This window comes from Lutzomyia longipalpis, chromosome 1 (assembly GCF_024334085.1).
Source record: "Lutzomyia longipalpis isolate SR_M1_2022 chromosome 1, ASM2433408v1".
NCBI classification, from domain to species: domain Eukaryota; kingdom Metazoa; phylum Arthropoda; class Insecta; order Diptera; family Psychodidae; genus Lutzomyia; species Lutzomyia longipalpis.
In genome coordinates this window covers 6,509,168-6,528,135 of record NC_074707.1, presented here as the reverse complement: position 1 = coordinate 6,528,135, position 18,968 = coordinate 6,509,168, and the positions used below count along the sequence as shown (strand labels likewise).

Here is an 18,968-nt window from a genome sequence, read left to right as displayed (position 1 = left end):
TCTAACAATTTTCCCAAGAGACCCCCCTTAAGAATTTTTAAGAATACTTAATTCTTATTTCCTTGAAGAATTTAATGGATTATGAAAGAAAAACGTTTAATCGTCACAAAATCTCAGCTTACATTTAATTAAATTTAATAAGATCATGAAAAATAATAGTAAAAGACGTTGTACTAATCAATTTGAACGAAAATCAACGTTCAAAGCGAGACTTGACTGTAGAGATCACATAAATACCGTTTTCTCTAATAAATAATTTTTCATCACTCACTGTTGTCTCCCAGCATTGCTCCTTTAGACATCGTCATAAAATCTTGCTTAAAAAGTTTGTGAAAAATTAATTAAAAGGAAATCTTCAGTATCAAAAAGTAAGGTAAGAAACTCAATTCATTGATCTCCATGCAAGATCATGAAGAAATTTTCTCCTAAAAAACATTTTCTTTGTAACAGGCAAATTCTTCGTCCCAAAAAAGGCTCAAAAATGGCTCAAAGAGATTACAGTGATGGTCTAACAAGAGTAGCCCATATGCTTCTCAGTCAACTAAGGGAATTGGCAAATACACCGCCAACAGATCCCATTCGCGAGACCGTACAAAAGCTAAAGAAAATGAAGGTAGATGGGCATCCCGATAGCGCTATTATTGATTATTTTCTCAAGTACCTAAAGGAGAATGATCGCTTTCCGGATATTGCGAATCAGAAGGAGAAGAAGAGAGATATTAAATCGGAGAATTTACGGAAAGATGGGAATAAATTATACAAAGACGCCAAATACGTTGATGCTGTTATTGCATACAACCGGAGTGCCTGTTATGCTGTGTCCAAGGAGAATATCAGCATTGCCCTGGCCAATCGTTCAGCTGCTTTCTTTGATATGAAAATGTACCAGGAGTGCCTCGAAAGTATCCGTTTGGCACGGGAGTACGGCTATCCGGAGCGCTTGATGGAGAAGCTGGATAAAAGGGAAGCTACGTCTAAGAAGGAATTGCGAAGGAAGCCACCACAGCGTGAAATCGTCGTAACAAAAGTAGGTTTGCCAGTAAATGAGAAGATCCCCTACCTGGCCAGATGCCTTAAAATGCAAGAGGACAGTCTCTATGGGAGGTATGTGATTGCCGATGAGGACATCCCCGCTGGGACAGTTATTGCCATTGAGGAACCTTTTTGCAAGGTCTATGGGAATGAAGATATGTACTTGAGATGTGCTGTATGCCTCTATGAGGTTTCTCATCTTCTCATCCCTTGCGACAAGTGCTGCCAAACCATGTTCTGCTCCAAGAAATGCCAGGAAATCGGTGCTAAAGGCTTTCATGCTATTGAATGCCCAATTATGGGAGCTATTTATGAGAATTTCGACGATACACTTCGGCTGATCTTTCGAACACTCATTTGCTCATTCCTTGCATTCCCAGATATTGTAACAATGCAACAGGCTCTTGAGAAGATCGAAAGGGAGAAGAAAAATGTCTTTAGTTTCGATTGGCGCAAGAAATTAACACCTGAAGAACTCTACACGCCCATTCACACCTTGATGACGAATGAGGGGAAATTTGAGGATGATCACGTACTTATGGTATACAGACAGTCATGCCTGATGTTCAGCCTCCTCAGGAGATACTCTCCGGTGTTCAAGGAGCGTTACCTAACCACTCCAACAGCGGAGGATTTTCTAAAGAATCACACCTGCCATATCATTCTAATTGGGGCCCTAAACATCTACGGTCTCCACGACACTATGAGCTTCTTCGATCCAGGAACTAAACCTCTGGGACTAGGAGCTGCTCTTTATGCCTTTCACAGCCTCCTCAGTCACTCATGCGCACCCAACATTTCTCTTGTTTCCGATGAATCCGGCACTAGATCAGTCACGCTCAAGAATGTCCGCAAAGGCGAACAAATTGTCACCAACTACGGTTGCGATCATTTGCTAATGGACAAAGCAGGTCGCCAGGAGGAGCTTAAAAAGAGATATGCCTTCCTTTGCAACTGCATTGCCTGTGCGTTGGACTACCCAAAGTATGGAGCTCTACCGATACCAGAAAATATCCCACGTGTACCTGCACAGCGCTTCCGAGACGCAACCAATCTCACTCGTTTCTCAGTCAAATGCGCCAAGGATGGCTTCAATGCGCTCTGCAAGTACATTCGCAAGCACGGGCATCACTATCCCGCAAGACAACTCTGTGAAGCCGAAGAAGATCTCAGGATTTGCTTTAATATCATGAGCAGGAATATTCCGTTGAGGTTGCTTGAGAAAGCTCGTCTTAGTGCCAAATGATTTAATTCATATTAATTATGGGTACGATTTGTTCATTAATTTTTTTAAAATTGTTTTTTGCTTTACAAATTTGTTTTTCTTATTGTATTTAAATGTTTTTTGGAATTAAAATTATAATTAGGATGTGTGAAATGTGTTGAAGATGTAAAAAAAATTTTTAATTAATATTTCTTGTAAAAAAAATTGTAAAATTATATGTTGTGCTAAAAAAATTATCAAGATTCTTTATTCTTTTATTTTTCGTTTTTTAAACTTTAAATCTTTCCCAAAAATTTTCATTCCACAAATTCAGGTAAAAATATTAAGAAAATGCTGTTTCACACCCCTTGGAAATGTTGTGGGGGTGTTTACAGCGACCGGAAAGGATTGTCGTGGGGACATTGCGTGCGTTTCCGTTTTATTTATACGGTCAGAGTATTACAAGCAAATCCGTGGGCTAGTCAGTGTTTGGGAAATCATTCACAATGTCGGAAGGAAGAAGAATTTTTAACACACTTCAGCGATGAAGATTATCTTCACCATTGTCCTTCTTACCACCTCCTTTCTCTGCTGTGCAAGTAGACAGGATTTAGAGGTAGATTTTTAAGGATTTTCTTTGATTCTTTTCAATTTTTTTGTGCTTAAGAAAAACGAGTGTTGTGTTGTGTTGTAGGAAAAGCCGGAGTTTAGGATTCTTTCACCACAATTTATGTGCAGCAAAAATGATTTAAATGCAACAATTGAAACACCACCGGAGGATATAACAATTCGGTAATTTAACCCACTATATGAGGGGGTGTCGATTGTCGCAACACCTTAACGTGTGTCAATCAATAAAATTATTTTTTATGCATTATATGGGGGGTGGTCGCAGGTTCCAACCGAAGGAAGGTAAGAAACTCACGTACCACGTGCGCGTTTACTTTGAATTCATCGAAGGGTGGAAGAGTCAGAGGCACACAATTTCTCTGTGGCGCAGCATACGTTTGTTGGAGAAGAGATTTCGGAATACCACGGAAGAAATAACTTTGAACAATAAAATTAACATTGGGCACGATGAATTAACCCCAGGGGTCATTTACACCTTTAGCCTTTCTGCAAAGGACGACAAGGGGGCAGTGAGTGACGAGGAAAATATTACATTGGTCTATAGGAGTGAGAATGATCCCAAAAGGGGTGTGGGGGAGGTTTCATTGCTCCTCATTGGATCCATTCATACGTACAAGCACCTGCCGCTAATCATTCAAGCTAGTTTAATTTTTTGCCAACCCACCAATGACTATGTGGTGAGATTTTAATTAATTTGTATTAATAGCAGGGAAGTGTAGGATTCTGTCCAAATGAATCCTTGCAAGTTTTAGCCAGAGCTTTCGATGCTCTTCTTCAAAAGAAGACGCAAAGAAGCGTCAAAAGAACTGGACAAAGTTTTAAGAATCCATTTCGTTTAGAGTCCTAAACATCTCTACTGCTAATCAATCGTCAGTTCAAGGGGCACCAAATTAATAATTTTTATTTATTCTAATTTTTCCTATCTTGTTTTAGTTTAAATGGCAAATGCCTTTCCTTGAAGAGGTATATCAGGAGTGGTTAAGGACACCTGGAAAAACTCTTTATTTACCACCAAACGTCCTGAAACCCGGTAAAAAGGACAAAGTTTACGTGAAGGTTTTAAACCAAAATCAAACGGAAACCTACACACAGGTAATGCATGAAACTAAACGACCTCAATTGGAAATAATTCTTTTCTCTTGTTGTTTGTAGGGATCAATGAATCTGCACGTCCTGAAGAGGGACTTCTTTGTCATTCTAACACCTATGAATCTTTCAATTGGAATCAATCGAAGGATCACCTACAAATTGGCTATTTCGCAATCTTTCGACGATGAGGATTTATCACAAATCACGTGGGAATGCAAAAATCTCCAAAACGACGAAAATTGCCTTAATTTTGAAGGTGCTTCAGGTCCAAAGCAGGAAGTTTCTTTCCCATCATTGGGAGACTATCAAGTTACAGCCCAAATCACCAGTGACGACGTTACTCAGACTCTGTCTTCATTTGTAACTGTCGATCCGCGAATAATTGCTTCTGTGCAATTTCCCGACATTAAACCAAAACCATTAATTTCCTGGAGATCTCTGAGACTTCCTGTGGTTGTAAATGACGTCATCCCACAATGCCATCTTCATTGGACAACAGTTAATCCTTTTGATGACAACCAGTACGGCTACATTGATGATTCCTACTTCCCGAGCAAAATTATTCCAAATCTCGAAGAAAATTTCCTATCAGACATTGTTGAGATAAGCAATGCAACCTACTCTGAGGACTTTATGCTGGAAGTTCCGGAGCAATTTGAGAATTTCTCCGGGATAGAACCGGAGAAAGTCTACGTGTTTAGGTTGCTTGTGACCTGCCCTGAGCCCCTTGAGGAGTGGAATGCTGAAAGTGAAGGGAATATTACGAGTTTTGCGGATTTAGTTTTAATCTCCAAACAACCACCAATTACACGACCAATGGAGGTTTTTCCCGAAGAAGGTGTAGCCCTTAAGACGTTATTTACGATTTTCACGGGAACAGCATCGGATACACCTGATGACTACCCAATGCGCTACCTTTTCCAGTACCAAATTGGACGGTTAGTTGTTGATCTTGAGGAGTTCTATGAAAATATGCAAATTACCACCGAACTACCGTATTCAGAGGAACCAATAAGGATTTTCTACAGAGTCTGCGATACGAGGAATGCTTGTTCGAGAACAGAGGGACCTTCAATTCATGTAAATCTCCCTGAAGACTATTCAAGGGAGGAATTTCAGTTCAAATTGGACAAGATAAAGTCGATGTTTTACAGAACAGACTATGACAGTATGTTCTCAACGAGTGTAGCGTGTATTTTAACATTCAAAGAATTTCCAGATAAAACATTCTATGAAGAACTCAAAAGTCTTCTTATTAGAAGAATTCAGGAAGAAGTAAGCCGCCTTCAGGCCAACGATGAGAGCATCTTTGTATCAGAATTGAAGATTCTTTCTTTTGTGAAATATGGGAAAATCTTATTGGAACTTCTAGGTGTAAATGATGCGAAGCTGAAGGAAGATCTTCTAACTCTTTTAAGTACTATTCGTCAAGAGAGAAGTGATTCTGGAACATTGGAAGAGAATAATTTGATCATGAAACGATCAATAGAACCAGACAAGGCAGAAATGAGGAAACTTTCCGAAGAAGATGTGCTTCAAAAAGGAATTCTTGAGTTAGAATTGCGAGAAGGAATAATAAATTCTCCCAATTTTACGAAAAATTCAACAAAGGCCTTAGAATTGAAGCAGGAATTTGTACAGGAAATTAGGAAATTTATCGGAAGTGTTCTATGTCCTTCCTTGCAGCTATCTTCCGAATTTAAACTTGGTGAGATGTCCCTTTAAATTCAATGTAATTTCCTTAATTCTAAATTCTTTTTTTTGCAGATTCTGCCAACTTTTCATTAGAACTCTTTCGTGGGAATGGATTTCAAGTTAAAGTACGAAACTTCTCAATTCCTTCACTTAGAGATCAAGGAGATACAGGATACGTTATCCTGCGTAATGTCTTTAATACCAATTCAGCAGAGGAGTATTGTGCTTCACGAATAACGTACTCATCAGATTTTATAAGTGGAGATATTAGAGAAGAAATCTTCGACTTGACGCTCTTTGCAATGAATTCTACGAGGAATAAGGCAAAGCTTCTTCATAAATCAACAACAGAGGATGAGAGATATTCTCTAATTTCTCTGCAAATGAAGGTGAATAACTTCTATGAGGATGCAAAGTGTGTCATTTGGAGTGGAATGGAGTGGATTGATGAAGCATGTAGTGTTCTATCAACAAGTCCTTCAAATATTGAGTGTCAGTGCTCAGAACTCGGATTTATCAAGTAAGAACGTAGGAAAAATTATTTAATTCATCAAAGGATTCATTAAAGAAGAATCGAACAGATTAATCAATGATTGATCAATAATTGACCCTCTATACAGGCCTACATTGACTCAATATTGACACAATCAACGTTGAGTTAATTTTAACTCAAGCTATTGTCAATCAAATTTTTAATTATTGATTAATAATTGCTTAATTGATCAATTTTTATTTATTTATTTAATTTTATTACGGGTTCCATCCGTTTAGATGATTTCCCCGGATCAATTTTTGACAATTGTTTTCACTGAAAATTCTCTTTTTTAGGATCTTCACAGATGCTCGCTTTGAAGAAGATGAAATGTACGAAAATACTACAACTAACCCATCTACACTAACTACAGAAGCTACAATTGATGAAGTAGTCCCTCAAGGAAAATCAACCATAGTTGATCCTCAAATTGGCTACATAAAATCCGACATAATCCACACAGAACCTCTGGTAATCACAACTAATATTAAGGATAAAGTTAAAAGTGTTTCAGATATCTTCACATTCTCCCCAATTGTTAACAAAGAGGCGGATGAAGTTATTACCGTTAAAACAATTCAGAGAAATTCTCAAGAAAATTCTTCTCAACCTCACGAAGATCTTGATGGGAATATTCGTGAATCTAATCTTGGTAAAATTTTCTTTAAAAAAAAGTCCCTTAAGAATCACTTGAATTTATTGAAATTTTTTGTATTCTTTCGTAGCTACGACAATTGGATTTATTGTAGTGGGAATATTTTGTTTAATTATAATCATCATCATCACGTTTAATTTGTATTTCATTCGGAAGAAGAATAAAATGAAGCACATGCAGGAAATGCAAATAATGGTGAGGAAAATCATTAAAACAGAGCCAGGAAAAATAGAATTTTCACTTAAAAATCCCTTTTTTTTCAGTCAACCGAATCCAGAGTACAGAGTGAAGAGATAAAATATGCTCGCTTCTACGATGAAAAGATGCTTCTGGGCAATCAGGATAACTACAATTGATTAAAGAAACAAATAATATTGCTTTAGGATATCTCTTTAAAATCTCCTTCTTTATTTCTTTTCTTTTTTTTTGCATTCTTAAATACTGACATTCCATCCTTCTCAATTTCTTCTCTCTCTCTTCCCCCACTTCTTTAAACAATTTAAAGCATTTCTTTCTCTCTTTTTTCTTCATTTTCTTTAATTTGTTATTAATTTCTTTACAAAAACACAAATTGATCAACTATGGCAGTAAGATTCAAATAATCTTCCCAACTGGTTTCATTTTCGCATCTGCGAGGACATTTTTTTCTGTTAATTTTTTTTTACTTCTATGCACAATTCCGGAGAGACTCATCGAGTTGAAAGAACGGAAAAAAGAACCTTCAAACATGCTAAATGTAATGCAAAAGAGTGTGTGCTAAATCCACGGACAATAAAAATATTTTACAGCGTGTCAGATTCGAGGATTTTTCCTTTTTTTTTGTTTCTTTTTTAAAGACAAAAGTAAAGGCGCTGACGGACAAAAGAGAAATCAATCTAATTAACCCAACAGGATGTCCTTTAGCTGCGGATTTTTTTTTTCATTTTAAAATGTAAATCTTCACGCAAGATTCCCATGGATTGCAGCAGCTTTCAAGCCACTCCCAATGACACCCACCAAACTATCACCATCACGCCCATTGCAACCCTCATGGAGGAGTCCCGGAGGAGCATCGTCAGACGACTGAGATGCCGGATAGTCCTGCTGCAACATCTCATCGAGACTCGGTGTGCTCGTTATGGAATTCCCATCGGGGCCCCCGAAGAACATAGAGGGACTCTCTGGGGAGCATTTCTTCTTATTCAACACAATATCCTTGAGATTGAGATTAACTTTCGGCTTATTCTTCGGTGGCTCAAAGTAGTAGTTGAATCTCTTGAATGTCTCAATGTCCCTCTCCTCGGATTCCAACTCATTCAGATTCACCTGCTGATTCGGCGCAAAGATGCTGTCTGTGGAGCAAAGGAAGAAAAGGAGAAAGCTTTAGATGCTTGAAAGAGGATTTTCTTATGCTTAAAATACATAAATCTATCACAGTCTGTTCAACAAGTGTGATTAAAATTCAATATGCGATTGACAATAAAAATATTTATTGTTTTAACAACTTTACCTTTGAGTCTTTTTTTGTAGTACAATTCACGATGAATCCGGCACATTTGACCACCTTTTTTTTTCAAGATTGTTGAAGATTCTTCTCATTTGGTGTTGCATCGGTTGCATCTTGAGCTTTTTTCGAAGTATTTTTAAAAGAAGAATTTCTTTTATTTTTGTTTTATTTTAGAATAATTATTAGTCTGATATAAAATAAGAAGAAGACTTACCTGTGTATTCGACAACACAATAAATTAAAATATAACCGTTAAAACAAAAAGAATAAGCTTAGGGGAGAGCGGGACTAATTAAGTCAATATATTTGCTGAATTTTAAAAATATATAGCATTGATTAAGTAAAAAATCTTTTAATTTGTTTCATTTGTTTGAAAAAGTCGAAAAAAGGTTTATAAAGTAAAAACAAACATATTTCCTTCGCTGTGAATGAAGAGCTTCAAAAGTATTTTATTTTAAGCATTTTAAATTCCCTTTTCTCCTTCTTTGTGATCTCAATCCCTTTTATGATGCTAAAATTGCTCCAAAGAATAAAGAAAGTTCTCAGTTGTCAAATTTCAGCAATTCCGGCAATCTGACAACGTCCTTAAAGGCTCTTTTTTGACCACAATCTTACTTAATTTATTCTTAATATATCAAAGAATCCTTTTCACTGCAATTTCTCTTCCTACACACAAAGGACACTTAACAAACACAACATTCACAATTAAAATAAAAAAAACTATTTTTTCCAATTATTTCTTCTTTTTCTTTTGTCTTCACGTTCTTGTGGAACAAATTGTATTTCAAATGTTTATTTTTGAAAAAAAATTGAGAATGAATCAGTGCAACTCTGAACAGATGCACTTACCTCCGAATTCCGGTAGAATTTCCGTACCGTTGCTGCTGCATCCATTGCTGGTCCTCCGTGGACCGTGTTGTCGGCCCGCACGATGACTTCCCACGGCTAAATTGAGATTATTATCACATGAATTTGCTGTTGAGCTGGGAATTCGCGTAATCTCCACTTTATTCGAGCCCACATTTGCAGCTGCAGATGATTGATTGCGCAGAAATTTCGATTCGCTTATGTTGTGAATTGTCACCTGTGCGGGAACACAAAAAACAATCCATTTGTCACTTAATAATTCAAGGGGAAAGAGAATCTTTGAGAGAAAAAAAATGGCCCTTACCTCACTGTTGAGCCTCTGTCCTGGTTGAAGATTCTGCAGAAATGACAACTCACTTAGCTTCGTGCTCAGCTCCACTTCATCCATATCACCGGAGAAGCGACTCTGCGTATTAATTGGTTGATGATTTGCACTACAATCACTCCCGGAGAAGACACTGTAGCTTCCGGGAGAGCTGCCATTCATCTGTGCGCCGCTGCTGCTGAAATATCCGTGCGATTGAGTCACGCGTGAGCCCCCAAGGAAGTCCCCATTGAACCCATAAGATTGTTGATTATCAAACGGTGAGTACGACCTGCCAGTGGGCTGAGGATTGAAGTGCGTATGAATGTGATTGAAGGCACTTTCATCTTGCTGCTGCTGCTGATTATTTCCCTCGCTTGATGGCTGATGGGGTTGCCATGGCATTTGCTTCTGCTGAACATTCCTCATTTCACTCCCAATGGCTGAATTGCACTTTGTTGTCGCAGCCGGCGTTCCATTGCACGCCGCTGTCATGCCGTCGGAGAAGTAAGAGAAGTTCTCCTGGGTATCCGTAGGGCATCCACCGCCGTACACATTGGGGCTGTACTGCCGGAAGTTTGTGCCAACACCCGACGACAGAGCTTGATGCAGAGCTGGATTCCGAATGGTGAACATTCCATTTTCATTCTTAATTATCGCCGCTGGTGGATCTCCCGTCATTCCGGGCAATGATTGTGGCCTCAGTGGCACCGATTGATGCCTTATGGCATCCGTAACGGCATGAAACATTGGATTCCTCAGCGTAATGATCTTCGACGTTTGCTTCTGGGCATCACTATCGCGTCTATTGCGACTGTTTGGAAGCTCTTCTTTGGCCCCTTTGCCGCGACGTTTATTCTTCTTCTTGCCCTTCTTTGCTGGCTCTTCAGCTGCTGCTGCTGCTGCTGCTGCCGCTGGTGGTTGTGGAGCTGCTCGTCGTATATTACTCATTGGATCAACCATTATCAACCCACTACCATCGGGTGCCATGCCACAGGGAACAGCACCATTCATTGCATTCGCCATTAGCATATGCGGGGGTGGTCTTGGGGGCTCAACGTGCTGCTGCTGCTGCTGCTGCTGCTGTTGACTCGTAATTGGGGTACAAAGACGCCCAATTGATTCCTTCTTAGCCTTCACCGTCTCCGCCATGGATTGATCAACGCGTGTCAAGGTAATTCCCGGTGGGAGGGTCAAACCTTCCACTTTTATCCCCCTATTCAGCTGCTCCATTATGCTTATGTTGTTTGCCTTTTGCTGAAAAGAATTTTTTTTTCATTTTCAATGAGAAATTTGCATTTGAAAACATCACAAAATTACATTCCAGCGACGCTTTGGTTAATTTAGAATATTTCAAAAAATTTTCTTTTTAATGCAAAACATCGCTGAAACGTATTAGAAGCCGACGTAAACGTGAATTGCGATTTTTTTTGGAAAAATTAGCTTTTCCAAGAAGTTAAATTTTCCAAAAATCGCAATACATCGCTGAAACGTTAAGAAACGCTCAAACTTTCAATAAAAAAAATTCTTTCAAGTTAATTTTAAAAAAGCAAAGTTAGAATTTCTCCTCACCTTATCAGGACTCTTGCAGTCATTGACCAACTCAATGGTTGTATCAGCATTGAGATGGAGCTTCAGCATGGATTTTGAGAGAGACTTGGCCACTTTTTCAGCTCGTGTAACATTCTTATCCGCTGAAACTTTCCCGGAAGCAGCATCAGCTTTCATCTTGGCATTCTTCTCCTGCTGCAGAAGCTTCTTCTTTTGTTTCTTCGTCAGTTGTGGCGGGGGCTGCTCTTCCGGAACACTTCTAGCCTGAACAGGGGCTAAATTCTCCTGAATCTTCCCCTTGGTACTCTTCTTACTTTCAGCCGGGAGAAGTTTCTCCATCCTATTGGGTTCTTCCTTTACCCTCTGCCTACTCTTTGACTGCTGTGTAGGTTGCGGAGGATTAGGCTGTATTTTGGGAATTTCCTTTGTGGGCACTTCAACTCTCTGTACCGGAGATCTGTGCATATCTGACGATGTGGATTCCACATCGGAATAATCATCCGTATCCAAAACACCGAATTTATTAATTTTAAATTCCGGATCAATCTCATAGACTTGTCTCGACTCCTGCATCGTTGCTCCTTCTCCGGAGTTCTTCTTGAGCTTACTCCTATTGCTATCGGCTTTTGTGAGTTTCACTTCGGGCTTTCCTTCCTTCTTCTCAGCCTTTATCTCTTCCTTGCTATTCTGCTTTGCTACAGCCTTGGGTTTATTGCTTCCATTTTGCTTCTTCTCCTCCTTTTCCTCCTTCTTGCTGGTTGACTTTGTGAGTTTGACATCCTTCGCTGCTGTTTCCTTGACTGCAGCCTCCTTTGCTGTGATTTCTTCGGCTTTTTTCAGCTTCTTGGAGAGTTTTTGAGCAGTCACGGCATTCTCTTTCTTCTGCAAAGTTTTCACATCGGAAGATTTATTATTTGTTTGTGATTCCACCTTCTTTGTCTTGGTGGCTTTGGGGGCAGGAAGTTGCTGCTGGGTGGGTGGGGCGGAAGGTAGAGTACAGCACTGTTGCTGGCATGTGGGTTGATTCTGCATTGCTTGCTTGTGTTGCTGCAAACTAGCGTGGTATTGCTCTTCCATGTTGTAGCCACTCGGTTGGAGGCTCTTTAACAATGATGGATCGAGCGATGACGCCGGGACCATTTGGCCATTTATGAAGGAATACAGAAGTTGATCCTTATCCGGGGAAGCTCCTTTTGCCGTCACCGTCACCTGTGGCTCAGCATGGGGCAAATTAATTCGCCTAATTGTAACCATTCGCTTTGTCGGATCGAGGGAAATTTCGCAGTTCATCTGCGAAGGGTTCTGCCCCGACGTAACGTACGAACTGACCGTTGACTTGGACATAGGCACAAACTGTGGTGCTACCAGAGGTGCTTCGTCCGTACACGTTGGTGTCTTTGCCTGCTGACTCTCCGGCGCCTTTGCCGGAGGTGCTTTGACCTTAACATCCTTGGGTGGTTGGTAGTTAAAATTAAATTCCGGATTATTCTCACGAATTTCACAGATTATTTCACAAATTGCCGATTCTGTCTTTGACTTAACACGCGTGAGACGCTTCAATTCCGCATCTTGCTCATTAATTTTCTTCTTATCCTTCTTCTTTACCGCCTTGAGGGTCTTTAGGTGCATTTTAGCTTCATTCTCCTTCGCACAATCCCCGTGGAATTGCACCTTGAGCACTTCCAACTCATCCAACTTCTTGAGTTCGAGCTTTTTCTGACGCTGCCGCTCCTTCTTTGCCGCCTTCTTATCGGATTCCTTTCCATCACAGACTTTGGGTGCTTTGGCACCTTCAATAAACTGCAAGATATCATTGAGAGGTGATGTTCCGTCGACAGTGCCACAACTACTACTATCTCTCCGTCCCACCGATGAGGGAGCACTACTATTGCACGATGGAGTTGACTGTTTGGCAGCCATCTTCCCTTCAACCTCCTCACTGACTAAACTTCCGGGTGTGGCGGGTTTTATTAGTGGTACATCCTTCGCTGTTAGCGGAAGGAGTTTCCTCTTAATCGGTGGCTGTGGGACAACCGGATTAGCTGCTGGCGCTACTGCTGCTGCCGCTACAACAGCACTTGGAGCTTCCTTTGGAGGAGGAGGTGCTGCTGCTGATGTGCTCGAATTCATTTTTGCCGTATTTGCGACACTTTTAAAGAGTCCCGGAGCAACTTTAAAATTCTTCAACGGTGACGGTTTCATCTCCTTGTTGTTGTGTATCTGATGCAGCCTCTTCCGGAGACGATCACGCGTCTCATTGTTCCTCCCATGATTGCATTCCTGTCACAATTCAAAAAATCCCCATTTAAAAAGATTTTTCATTTAAATTTATACTAAATCCAACAACTTATTTACAATTAAAAAAAAAACTTTTCAATTATTTTACGTGTAATGTTTGCTGCAATAAAAAAAGTAAAAGAAAAGAGAAAAGAAGCAGAAAAGCCACAAAGAAAACATTTTCGACTTCCCTACACAGCACACCTCTTTTTGTTAAAATTTTGCAGAGATTTCTTTCTCTCTTTGCAAAAAAGAAAATCTTTTAATTCTTTTAGTTCGATAGTGCGAGAAATAAAAGAATTTAGTGATGAAGAGAAAAATTAGTAAATAAAAAAAGGAAAAATAATACTTATTGTGGTGTTTTGGTGAACGATTTTACTGTACCCTATTTTTACTACGAGTTTTACGTACGGTATGCCCGAATATTGTGCAGTAGTAGCACGTGCACTGGCCATCGCCTTTATGGCACAACTTGCTCGAATGATTCTCACGGCAATTTTCCAGAATTTCCGAATGGTCAGCACAACCTTTAAAAAAAACGTTTAAATGTTAATTTGATTCATTCAAAACATCGCTGGATAGGCAAAAAGACGTTCTTCTTCTATTTCTAAAATAAATGAAAATAAGAGAGGGAAAAACTTACATTTCGCACTGCCTTTTTCAGTTTTAAGGAGTTTATTTTCACTCTCCTTAATTTGCTCTAAATCCCGCATCATATCCTTGAGGGCACTGAAAGAGGATCTTACATTAGTGACAATAGTACACGAAGATCTTTTTAACAACTTCTGCCCCTACCTATGTTCCTTCTTTAACGTCCTCAACTCAGCTTCGAGTTTCCTTTAAAAAAAAGAAGAAAATTCGCAAAAATTAATTTTTTTGACGCAAAAAAAGAATAAAAAAAGAAAATTTCTTACTTATTTAATTTTCGGCTTCGTGCTAGCCTCATGGCTTCCGTGAGAACTTCCGTCTTGAATTCCTTGGACGGTTTAACATCCACCGGATCGGGATTTTCAGCCTTTTCGGCCGCCATTTCGGCTTTCTCGAGTCCTTCGGCGAATCTCTTCATCAGCTTATCCGCCGTGGTCTTTGCATCCAGCTTCATGTCAACTTCATCGCTGTCTTCACAGCTTGGTCCACTGAGTTTCAAATTCTCCATTTGAATCTTCAAATCCGCCACTGAGAGGCATTCCTCCGTTAAACTCTTCTTCTCCGCTGTGTCCACCTTTGACTCCAAGATCATTGCTTTTGTTATGTGAATGCATTCCAGCCAACCTAGATCAATCTCAATATCCGCTCCGGTTGTCTTGAACAGGAACTGGAAGCACGGGAAGATCTCCTCATCGGGGGGAAAGGTGAAATCCGTGAGGTAGCACTCTGCAAAGACCGACGCAACAATTCCCGTGTCCAAATTGCAATCCTCATAGAGGAGATGGAGGTAATTTGAGGAGTTATTATTGGGATTCCGGAAGAATTTCTTCCGCAGCTCCTCCGAGAGTGGCTGGTAGGAGTTCAGGAGGAATTTAGTGAGCTTAAAGGGGTAGAGAGCCACAATTAGGTGCGTCGCCACACGACACTCAACCCTCCGGCAGGGTGTTGCGCGAAACATGCAGAGATGCCGCAAATCGAGCTTCTTCACCGTGTACGGCACACGTCCGGGAAGATGCTTGAACACAGCCCACGAGAGATGGTAGATTATTTGATTCTCCGGCTTTGGGGTGGCCACACTGGCGTCCCCATCGGTGGAGAAGAGATCAAAGGAAATGCACTGCCGCCCTTTGTCCGTTTCCACAAAGTACTTCTCCTCGTGCTTGTGGATGAACTTCATGACGTGCGTCAAGTAGTCCCGGTCGAACGTCTTGAAGCAGCATTTTGCACAAATCTTGAGGTTTTGCTCCTCAGACTGCGAGAAAACCGGCCCACCGGCTATCAAGCAAGTTCGGCATTCACAGTGTCTGCAAAAAAGTTATTTTAGAATCCCTTCAAATCATTTTCTTTATGTTACTCACAATTTATGATCAGCTAGCTCAACGTTGCAGTGGAGGCATTGATTGTGCTCCAGCGGGGCCGCAAGACGCTTATCCGTGCATGGAGTCCACTTTGTGCGAATGTGCGCCAAGGTATTCTGCCACACGTACTCCTTATCCTGAGATTCAAGCCAATCCAGTACACCGCTATTGATATCCGTCGCCACGGTGGTGTCCCCATGCGAACGACTATTGCGAATGAGCTCCAGGAAGGTGTGTGCCGTGAGAATCCTCTGACGTCGCTCAATATCCTTTTGGGACATATGATAGCTCTGCAACTGCAACCAGGATTCCTTCCACATCTCCGTGGTGAGCATGAATTCGTCGCTAAAGTCAAAGTATCGCTTCAGGATCAACGGGGTGTCATCGTAGGAGATCAATCGAAGCTGAGCCAGACACTGCGGGATCAAATACTGCACCTGCGACGAGATAAACTTGTGGTAGAGGCGTTTATTGAGCAGAATCCACGTGAGAGAGAATTGCTGCAAGTGCCCCGATTGATTCTCAAACAGCAACGGCGTGAGGACTGTGGCTGCATTGCAGATCTTCTCGTACCCATCCAGGACGTATGGGGTGAGTTCCAGTGAGTTAAATTCCGGCGTCACTCCGTCCTCTTTGTACTTTATAATATCCTTCAGCCCCTCGGCGTATGCCATCACGAGGCACCGCACCTGGATGCAGAGAAGCTCAAACAGCTGATGCGGATCCCGGGAGTAGAGCATACTGAACACGAGGATGAAGGTCATTTCATTCGTTAGTGGAAGATTCGATCCCAATGAGATCTGGATGTTCTTCTTAAAATCCAATTGACCATCACTCAGCCACTTTGTGGCACTCTTGCTCATCAATTCCCGGTACTTTCGATCCAATGGTGAGTTTGGATCACTAAAAAACAAACCCAGAAAAAATTAGTTTTTCCCACAAATTCCTTCAAATTCACAGGAAAACTTACTCTGGAATCAGATCATAGTACTTCCGGATGATGAGCTGCAATCTCTCCCAGAGAATATTGTACTCGAGATCTTCCAGATAAATCTGAATAATGCATTCTCTGTACTTCATACAAATGCTACAATTGCATGTTTCACGAATTATATTATCCTCGTGCATTGCGCTCTTCTCCTCCTGCAAAGAAAAACCAACAAAGGAAGCCCAAATTAGTACAAATATCTCCTGGAAGTCATCCGGAAGGTCTGACTGGGGTCAAAAAGCGAGGTTATGTTGTTTTTTCAATCAAAATATTTTTCTCCCTCCCCCCTTGAAAATCTGCCAATAGGATTTCTGAACACTTCCTGCAAAGTCTCTACATTTTCTTGGAGATTATCACCTATAGGAATCTCATCAGGTGTAGAAAGTACCTCAACAAAGGCAGTAAAAACTTCCCGAACAGGGAGAAAGGATTTTTATGTAACAAAAGCAGAGACAAGAAACACAATCCTCATATTTTTCCCACAATCCGCCCGGGAAATTACCTTCTCAGGCAGTTGGTGGCCTCCGTCGGGACGCTCCCCATTCACCTGACCCATGGAAGGTTCAAAAATAACAAATTTAGACAAGAATTCCAGCGTGTTTGGACGCGGACGCTCAGCAGCGGAAGTCTCCTTGCTCATTTTGCTACCCAATTCGCACTCCAGCATCGCTAGTTTGGCCGCTCTCAGCAGGATTGGTGACGGTGCCACGGGGATTTTGCAACGATGGGTTGCTTCAAACAGAATTTTGGTCAGGAAAGTGATTTTTTTCACCAAAAACCAAAAATTCTTTGAACTATTTTTTTTTAAGAAATTATGACAGCTGCCAAAATTTCCAACCCGGTAGGACTAACATTTAAATTGGGAGGGAGTATGGGGTAACCCGCCAACGCATGTCATATGATATCGTTAATATTTGTCATACGACAAATCATCCTCAAATCATCAATCATCCTTCTTACATCACTGGCAGGGATGTTCATCCCCACAATTTATTCCCCAAAGTAGTGTAAATGTTCAGAGCCATTCTCAGCATCTCAGTTGGCTTCAATACTCGAGATATCATCCACCAAAGCTTCCCAGTAAGTTGAAAAATCTTTCCGGCTAGTTTTCTAACCGAAATAATTAATTTAAAATATTTCTCGAAAACATTTTTTCGATCCTGAAAGTTTTTTTGCCCAAAAGAAGCTAAAAGAATTCTTTCCAAGCACAAAGAATATTTTTTAACGTTGGTTTTAATTTTTTTTAGGACCTCTCAGATTGGGTCCTGCAAAGCGAACTCCTGGCAGACTACCCCGCGTCCCATTTACAGTTGAACAACTAACAGCTCTGGAGGATGCCTACAAAATCTCAAGCTACCTCAGCTTGAGATAAACCGACCGCTGAGCGCACTGACCGTAACGTGTATGCGTGCCTGAGTTATTTGGAACCCCCGCCTAACCCTTATTTTCCAGTACGGTCTTTGGAAATGCTTAGGAGGGCCCTTGATGACTGGGAAACCCAGGAAGACAGAGGAAGAATGGAATGTATGATTCTCATGAATTTTCATTAGTACTTTATTAGTTGGTGTTCCACTTCGTGGCCAACACCAAGTATTGTAATCATCAACTCTTATAACTAGGCCCGTATTATGTAACTCTCCGAGTGCTATGTGGCTGTACAGTTCTTATGGGCCTCCCAGCACTCGGAGAGTTACATACGGGCCCAGAATTTTAGGAATGGAACTTCCTTAATGTTTTTGCGGCCTCCCGATCCATTGAGATTAAAATGGTCGCGAATGAAATCTTCTTCAATGACATTTTGAAGCCGTTGCTGGCGGCGTGTTCGTCGTCTATTGACACGTTCGCGTATTCGACGGAATTGATTAATCATACCATCCAGACCCTTCTGATCTAAAAAAAAAAGAAAAGAAACGAAAAAAGAAAATTAAACGTATTATGTAACTCTCCGAGTGCTATATGGCTGTACATTTCTTATGGGCCTCCCAGCACTCGGAGAGTTACATAATACGGGCCCAGAATTTTAGGAATGGAACTTCCATAATATTTTTGCGGCCTCCTGATCCATTGAGATTGAAATGATCCCGAATAAATTGTTCTTCAATTACATTTTGAAGCCACTCGTCACTGGCGAGAATTGCGGTCAATTCACGGATCTATAATACCGAAATAATTCCAATTCAATAATTTAAGTCAATCATAACGCGTCCAGTTATAAGAGTTGATGATTACAATACATGCATTTCCAAGGACCGTACTGGAAAATGAGGGTTAGGCGGGGGTTCCAAATAACTCAGGCACGCATACACGTTACGGTCAGTGCGCTCAGCGGTCCGTTGAAGCTGATCCAAAAGCTTTTTCATCAAATTTTCTTTGGACATGTAAAAAAAAATTGGGCCTTATTCAGCGACCAAGAAACCTTTGAAATTCACTTGAAATTTCAGTACAAAATTCAAAGATTTCAAGGGTTTCTTGGTCGCTGAATTAGGCCCATTATTAAAGTCACACGACCACCCACAATTCAAAACAATTTTTACTCACCATCACCCATTGCGTCGTCTGCTTCAGTGCTTTGTTTATCCGGTTTATCCGCGGTAAAAGAAGAAAAATGAAAAAGAAAAAAAAGATTAAGAAAAAAGAAACATTGGGCCTTCT

The 18,968-nt window shown here is 40.6% G+C and overlaps 3 protein-coding genes across 7 annotated transcripts; 2 read left to right on the top strand and 1 right to left on the bottom strand.

Annotated features, from left to right (window-relative positions):
- The first annotated feature begins 209 nt into the window (after window positions 1–209).
- LOC129793115 (SET and MYND domain-containing protein 4-like) lies at window positions 210–2,410 on the top strand. Of its 2 annotated transcripts, none has more exons than XM_055836891.1 (2): window positions 210–373; window positions 451–2,410. In XM_055836891.1, the coding sequence occupies exon 2, from the start codon at window positions 482–484 to the stop codon at window positions 2,276–2,278; it is 1,797 nt and encodes a 598-aa protein (XP_055692866.1). In that variant the 5' UTR covers window positions 210–373; window positions 451–481; the 3' UTR covers window positions 2,279–2,410. The 2 variants fall into 2 exon arrangements, with proteins under 2 accessions (XP_055692866.1, XP_055695446.1); XM_055839471.1 differs by having other exon boundaries at window positions 266–368.
- A 370-nt stretch (window positions 2,411–2,780) lies between these two features.
- On the top strand, window positions 2,781–7,634 carry LOC129786877 (uncharacterized). Its single transcript, XM_055822128.1, has 9 exons — window positions 2,781–2,852; window positions 2,931–3,028; window positions 3,132–3,543; window positions 3,800–3,958; window positions 4,019–5,663; window positions 5,723–6,170; window positions 6,479–6,834; window positions 6,908–7,032; window positions 7,101–7,634. Exons 1-9 carry the CDS (start codon window positions 2,781–2,783, stop codon window positions 7,191–7,193), a joined length of 3,408 nt encoding a protein of 1,135 aa, XP_055678103.1. The 3' UTR covers window positions 7,194–7,634.
- LOC129786938 (uncharacterized) lies at window positions 7,212–17,155 on the bottom strand. Of its 4 annotated transcripts, none has more exons than XM_055822201.1 (11): window positions 16,819–17,155; window positions 16,299–16,471; window positions 15,329–16,231; window positions 14,237–15,274; window positions 14,118–14,159; window positions 13,966–14,063; window positions 13,707–13,849; window positions 11,067–13,325; window positions 9,495–10,751; window positions 9,173–9,407; window positions 7,212–8,168 (listed from the first exon to the last, which is right to left on the bottom strand). In XM_055822201.1, the coding sequence occupies exons 1-11, from the start codon at window positions 16,981–16,983 to the stop codon at window positions 7,777–7,779; spliced, it is 6,705 nt and encodes a 2,234-aa protein (XP_055678176.1). In that variant the 5' UTR covers window positions 16,984–17,155; the 3' UTR covers window positions 7,212–7,776. The 4 variants fall into 4 exon arrangements, with proteins under 4 accessions (XP_055678176.1, XP_055678178.1, XP_055678177.1 ...); XM_055822203.1 differs by having other exon boundaries at window positions 13,734–13,849; XM_055822202.1 differs by having other exon boundaries at window positions 13,966–14,051.
- Window positions 17,156–18,968: the final 1,813 nt, after the last annotated feature.

What these genes read in the sequence shown, in the direction of transcription:
- LOC129793115 (XM_055836891.1), top strand. Translation starts at nt 482, where the DNA reads ATGGCTCAAAGAGATTACAGTGATGGTCTAACAAGAGTAGCCCATATG.
- LOC129786877 (XM_055822128.1), top strand. Translation starts at nt 2,781, where the DNA reads ATGAAGATTATCTTCACCATTGTCCTTCTTACCACCTCCTTTCTCTGC. An exon ending in CCGGAGGATATAACAATTCG is followed by an intron (nt 3,029 to 3,131) that starts GTAATTTAACCC and finishes GGGTGGTCGCAG; the next exon opens with GTTCCAACCGAAGGAAGGTA. An exon ending in AAACGGAAACCTACACACAG is followed by an intron (nt 3,959 to 4,018) that starts GTAATGCATGAA and finishes TGTTGTTTGTAG; the next exon opens with GGATCAATGAATCTGCACGT.
- LOC129786938 (XM_055822201.1), bottom strand. Translation starts at nt 16,983, where the DNA reads ATGCTGGAGTGCGAATTGGGTAGCAAAATGAGCAAGGAGACTTCCGCT. An exon ending in TACTATGATCTGATTCCAGA is followed by an intron (nt 16,232 to 16,298) that starts GTAAGTTTTCCT and finishes TTTGTTTTTTAG; the next exon opens with TGATCCAAACTCACCATTGG. An exon ending in ACTGCAAGAGTCCTGATAAG is followed by an intron (nt 10,752 to 11,066) that starts GTGAGGAGAAAT and finishes AATTCTTTTCAG; the next exon opens with CAAAAGGCAAACAACATAAG.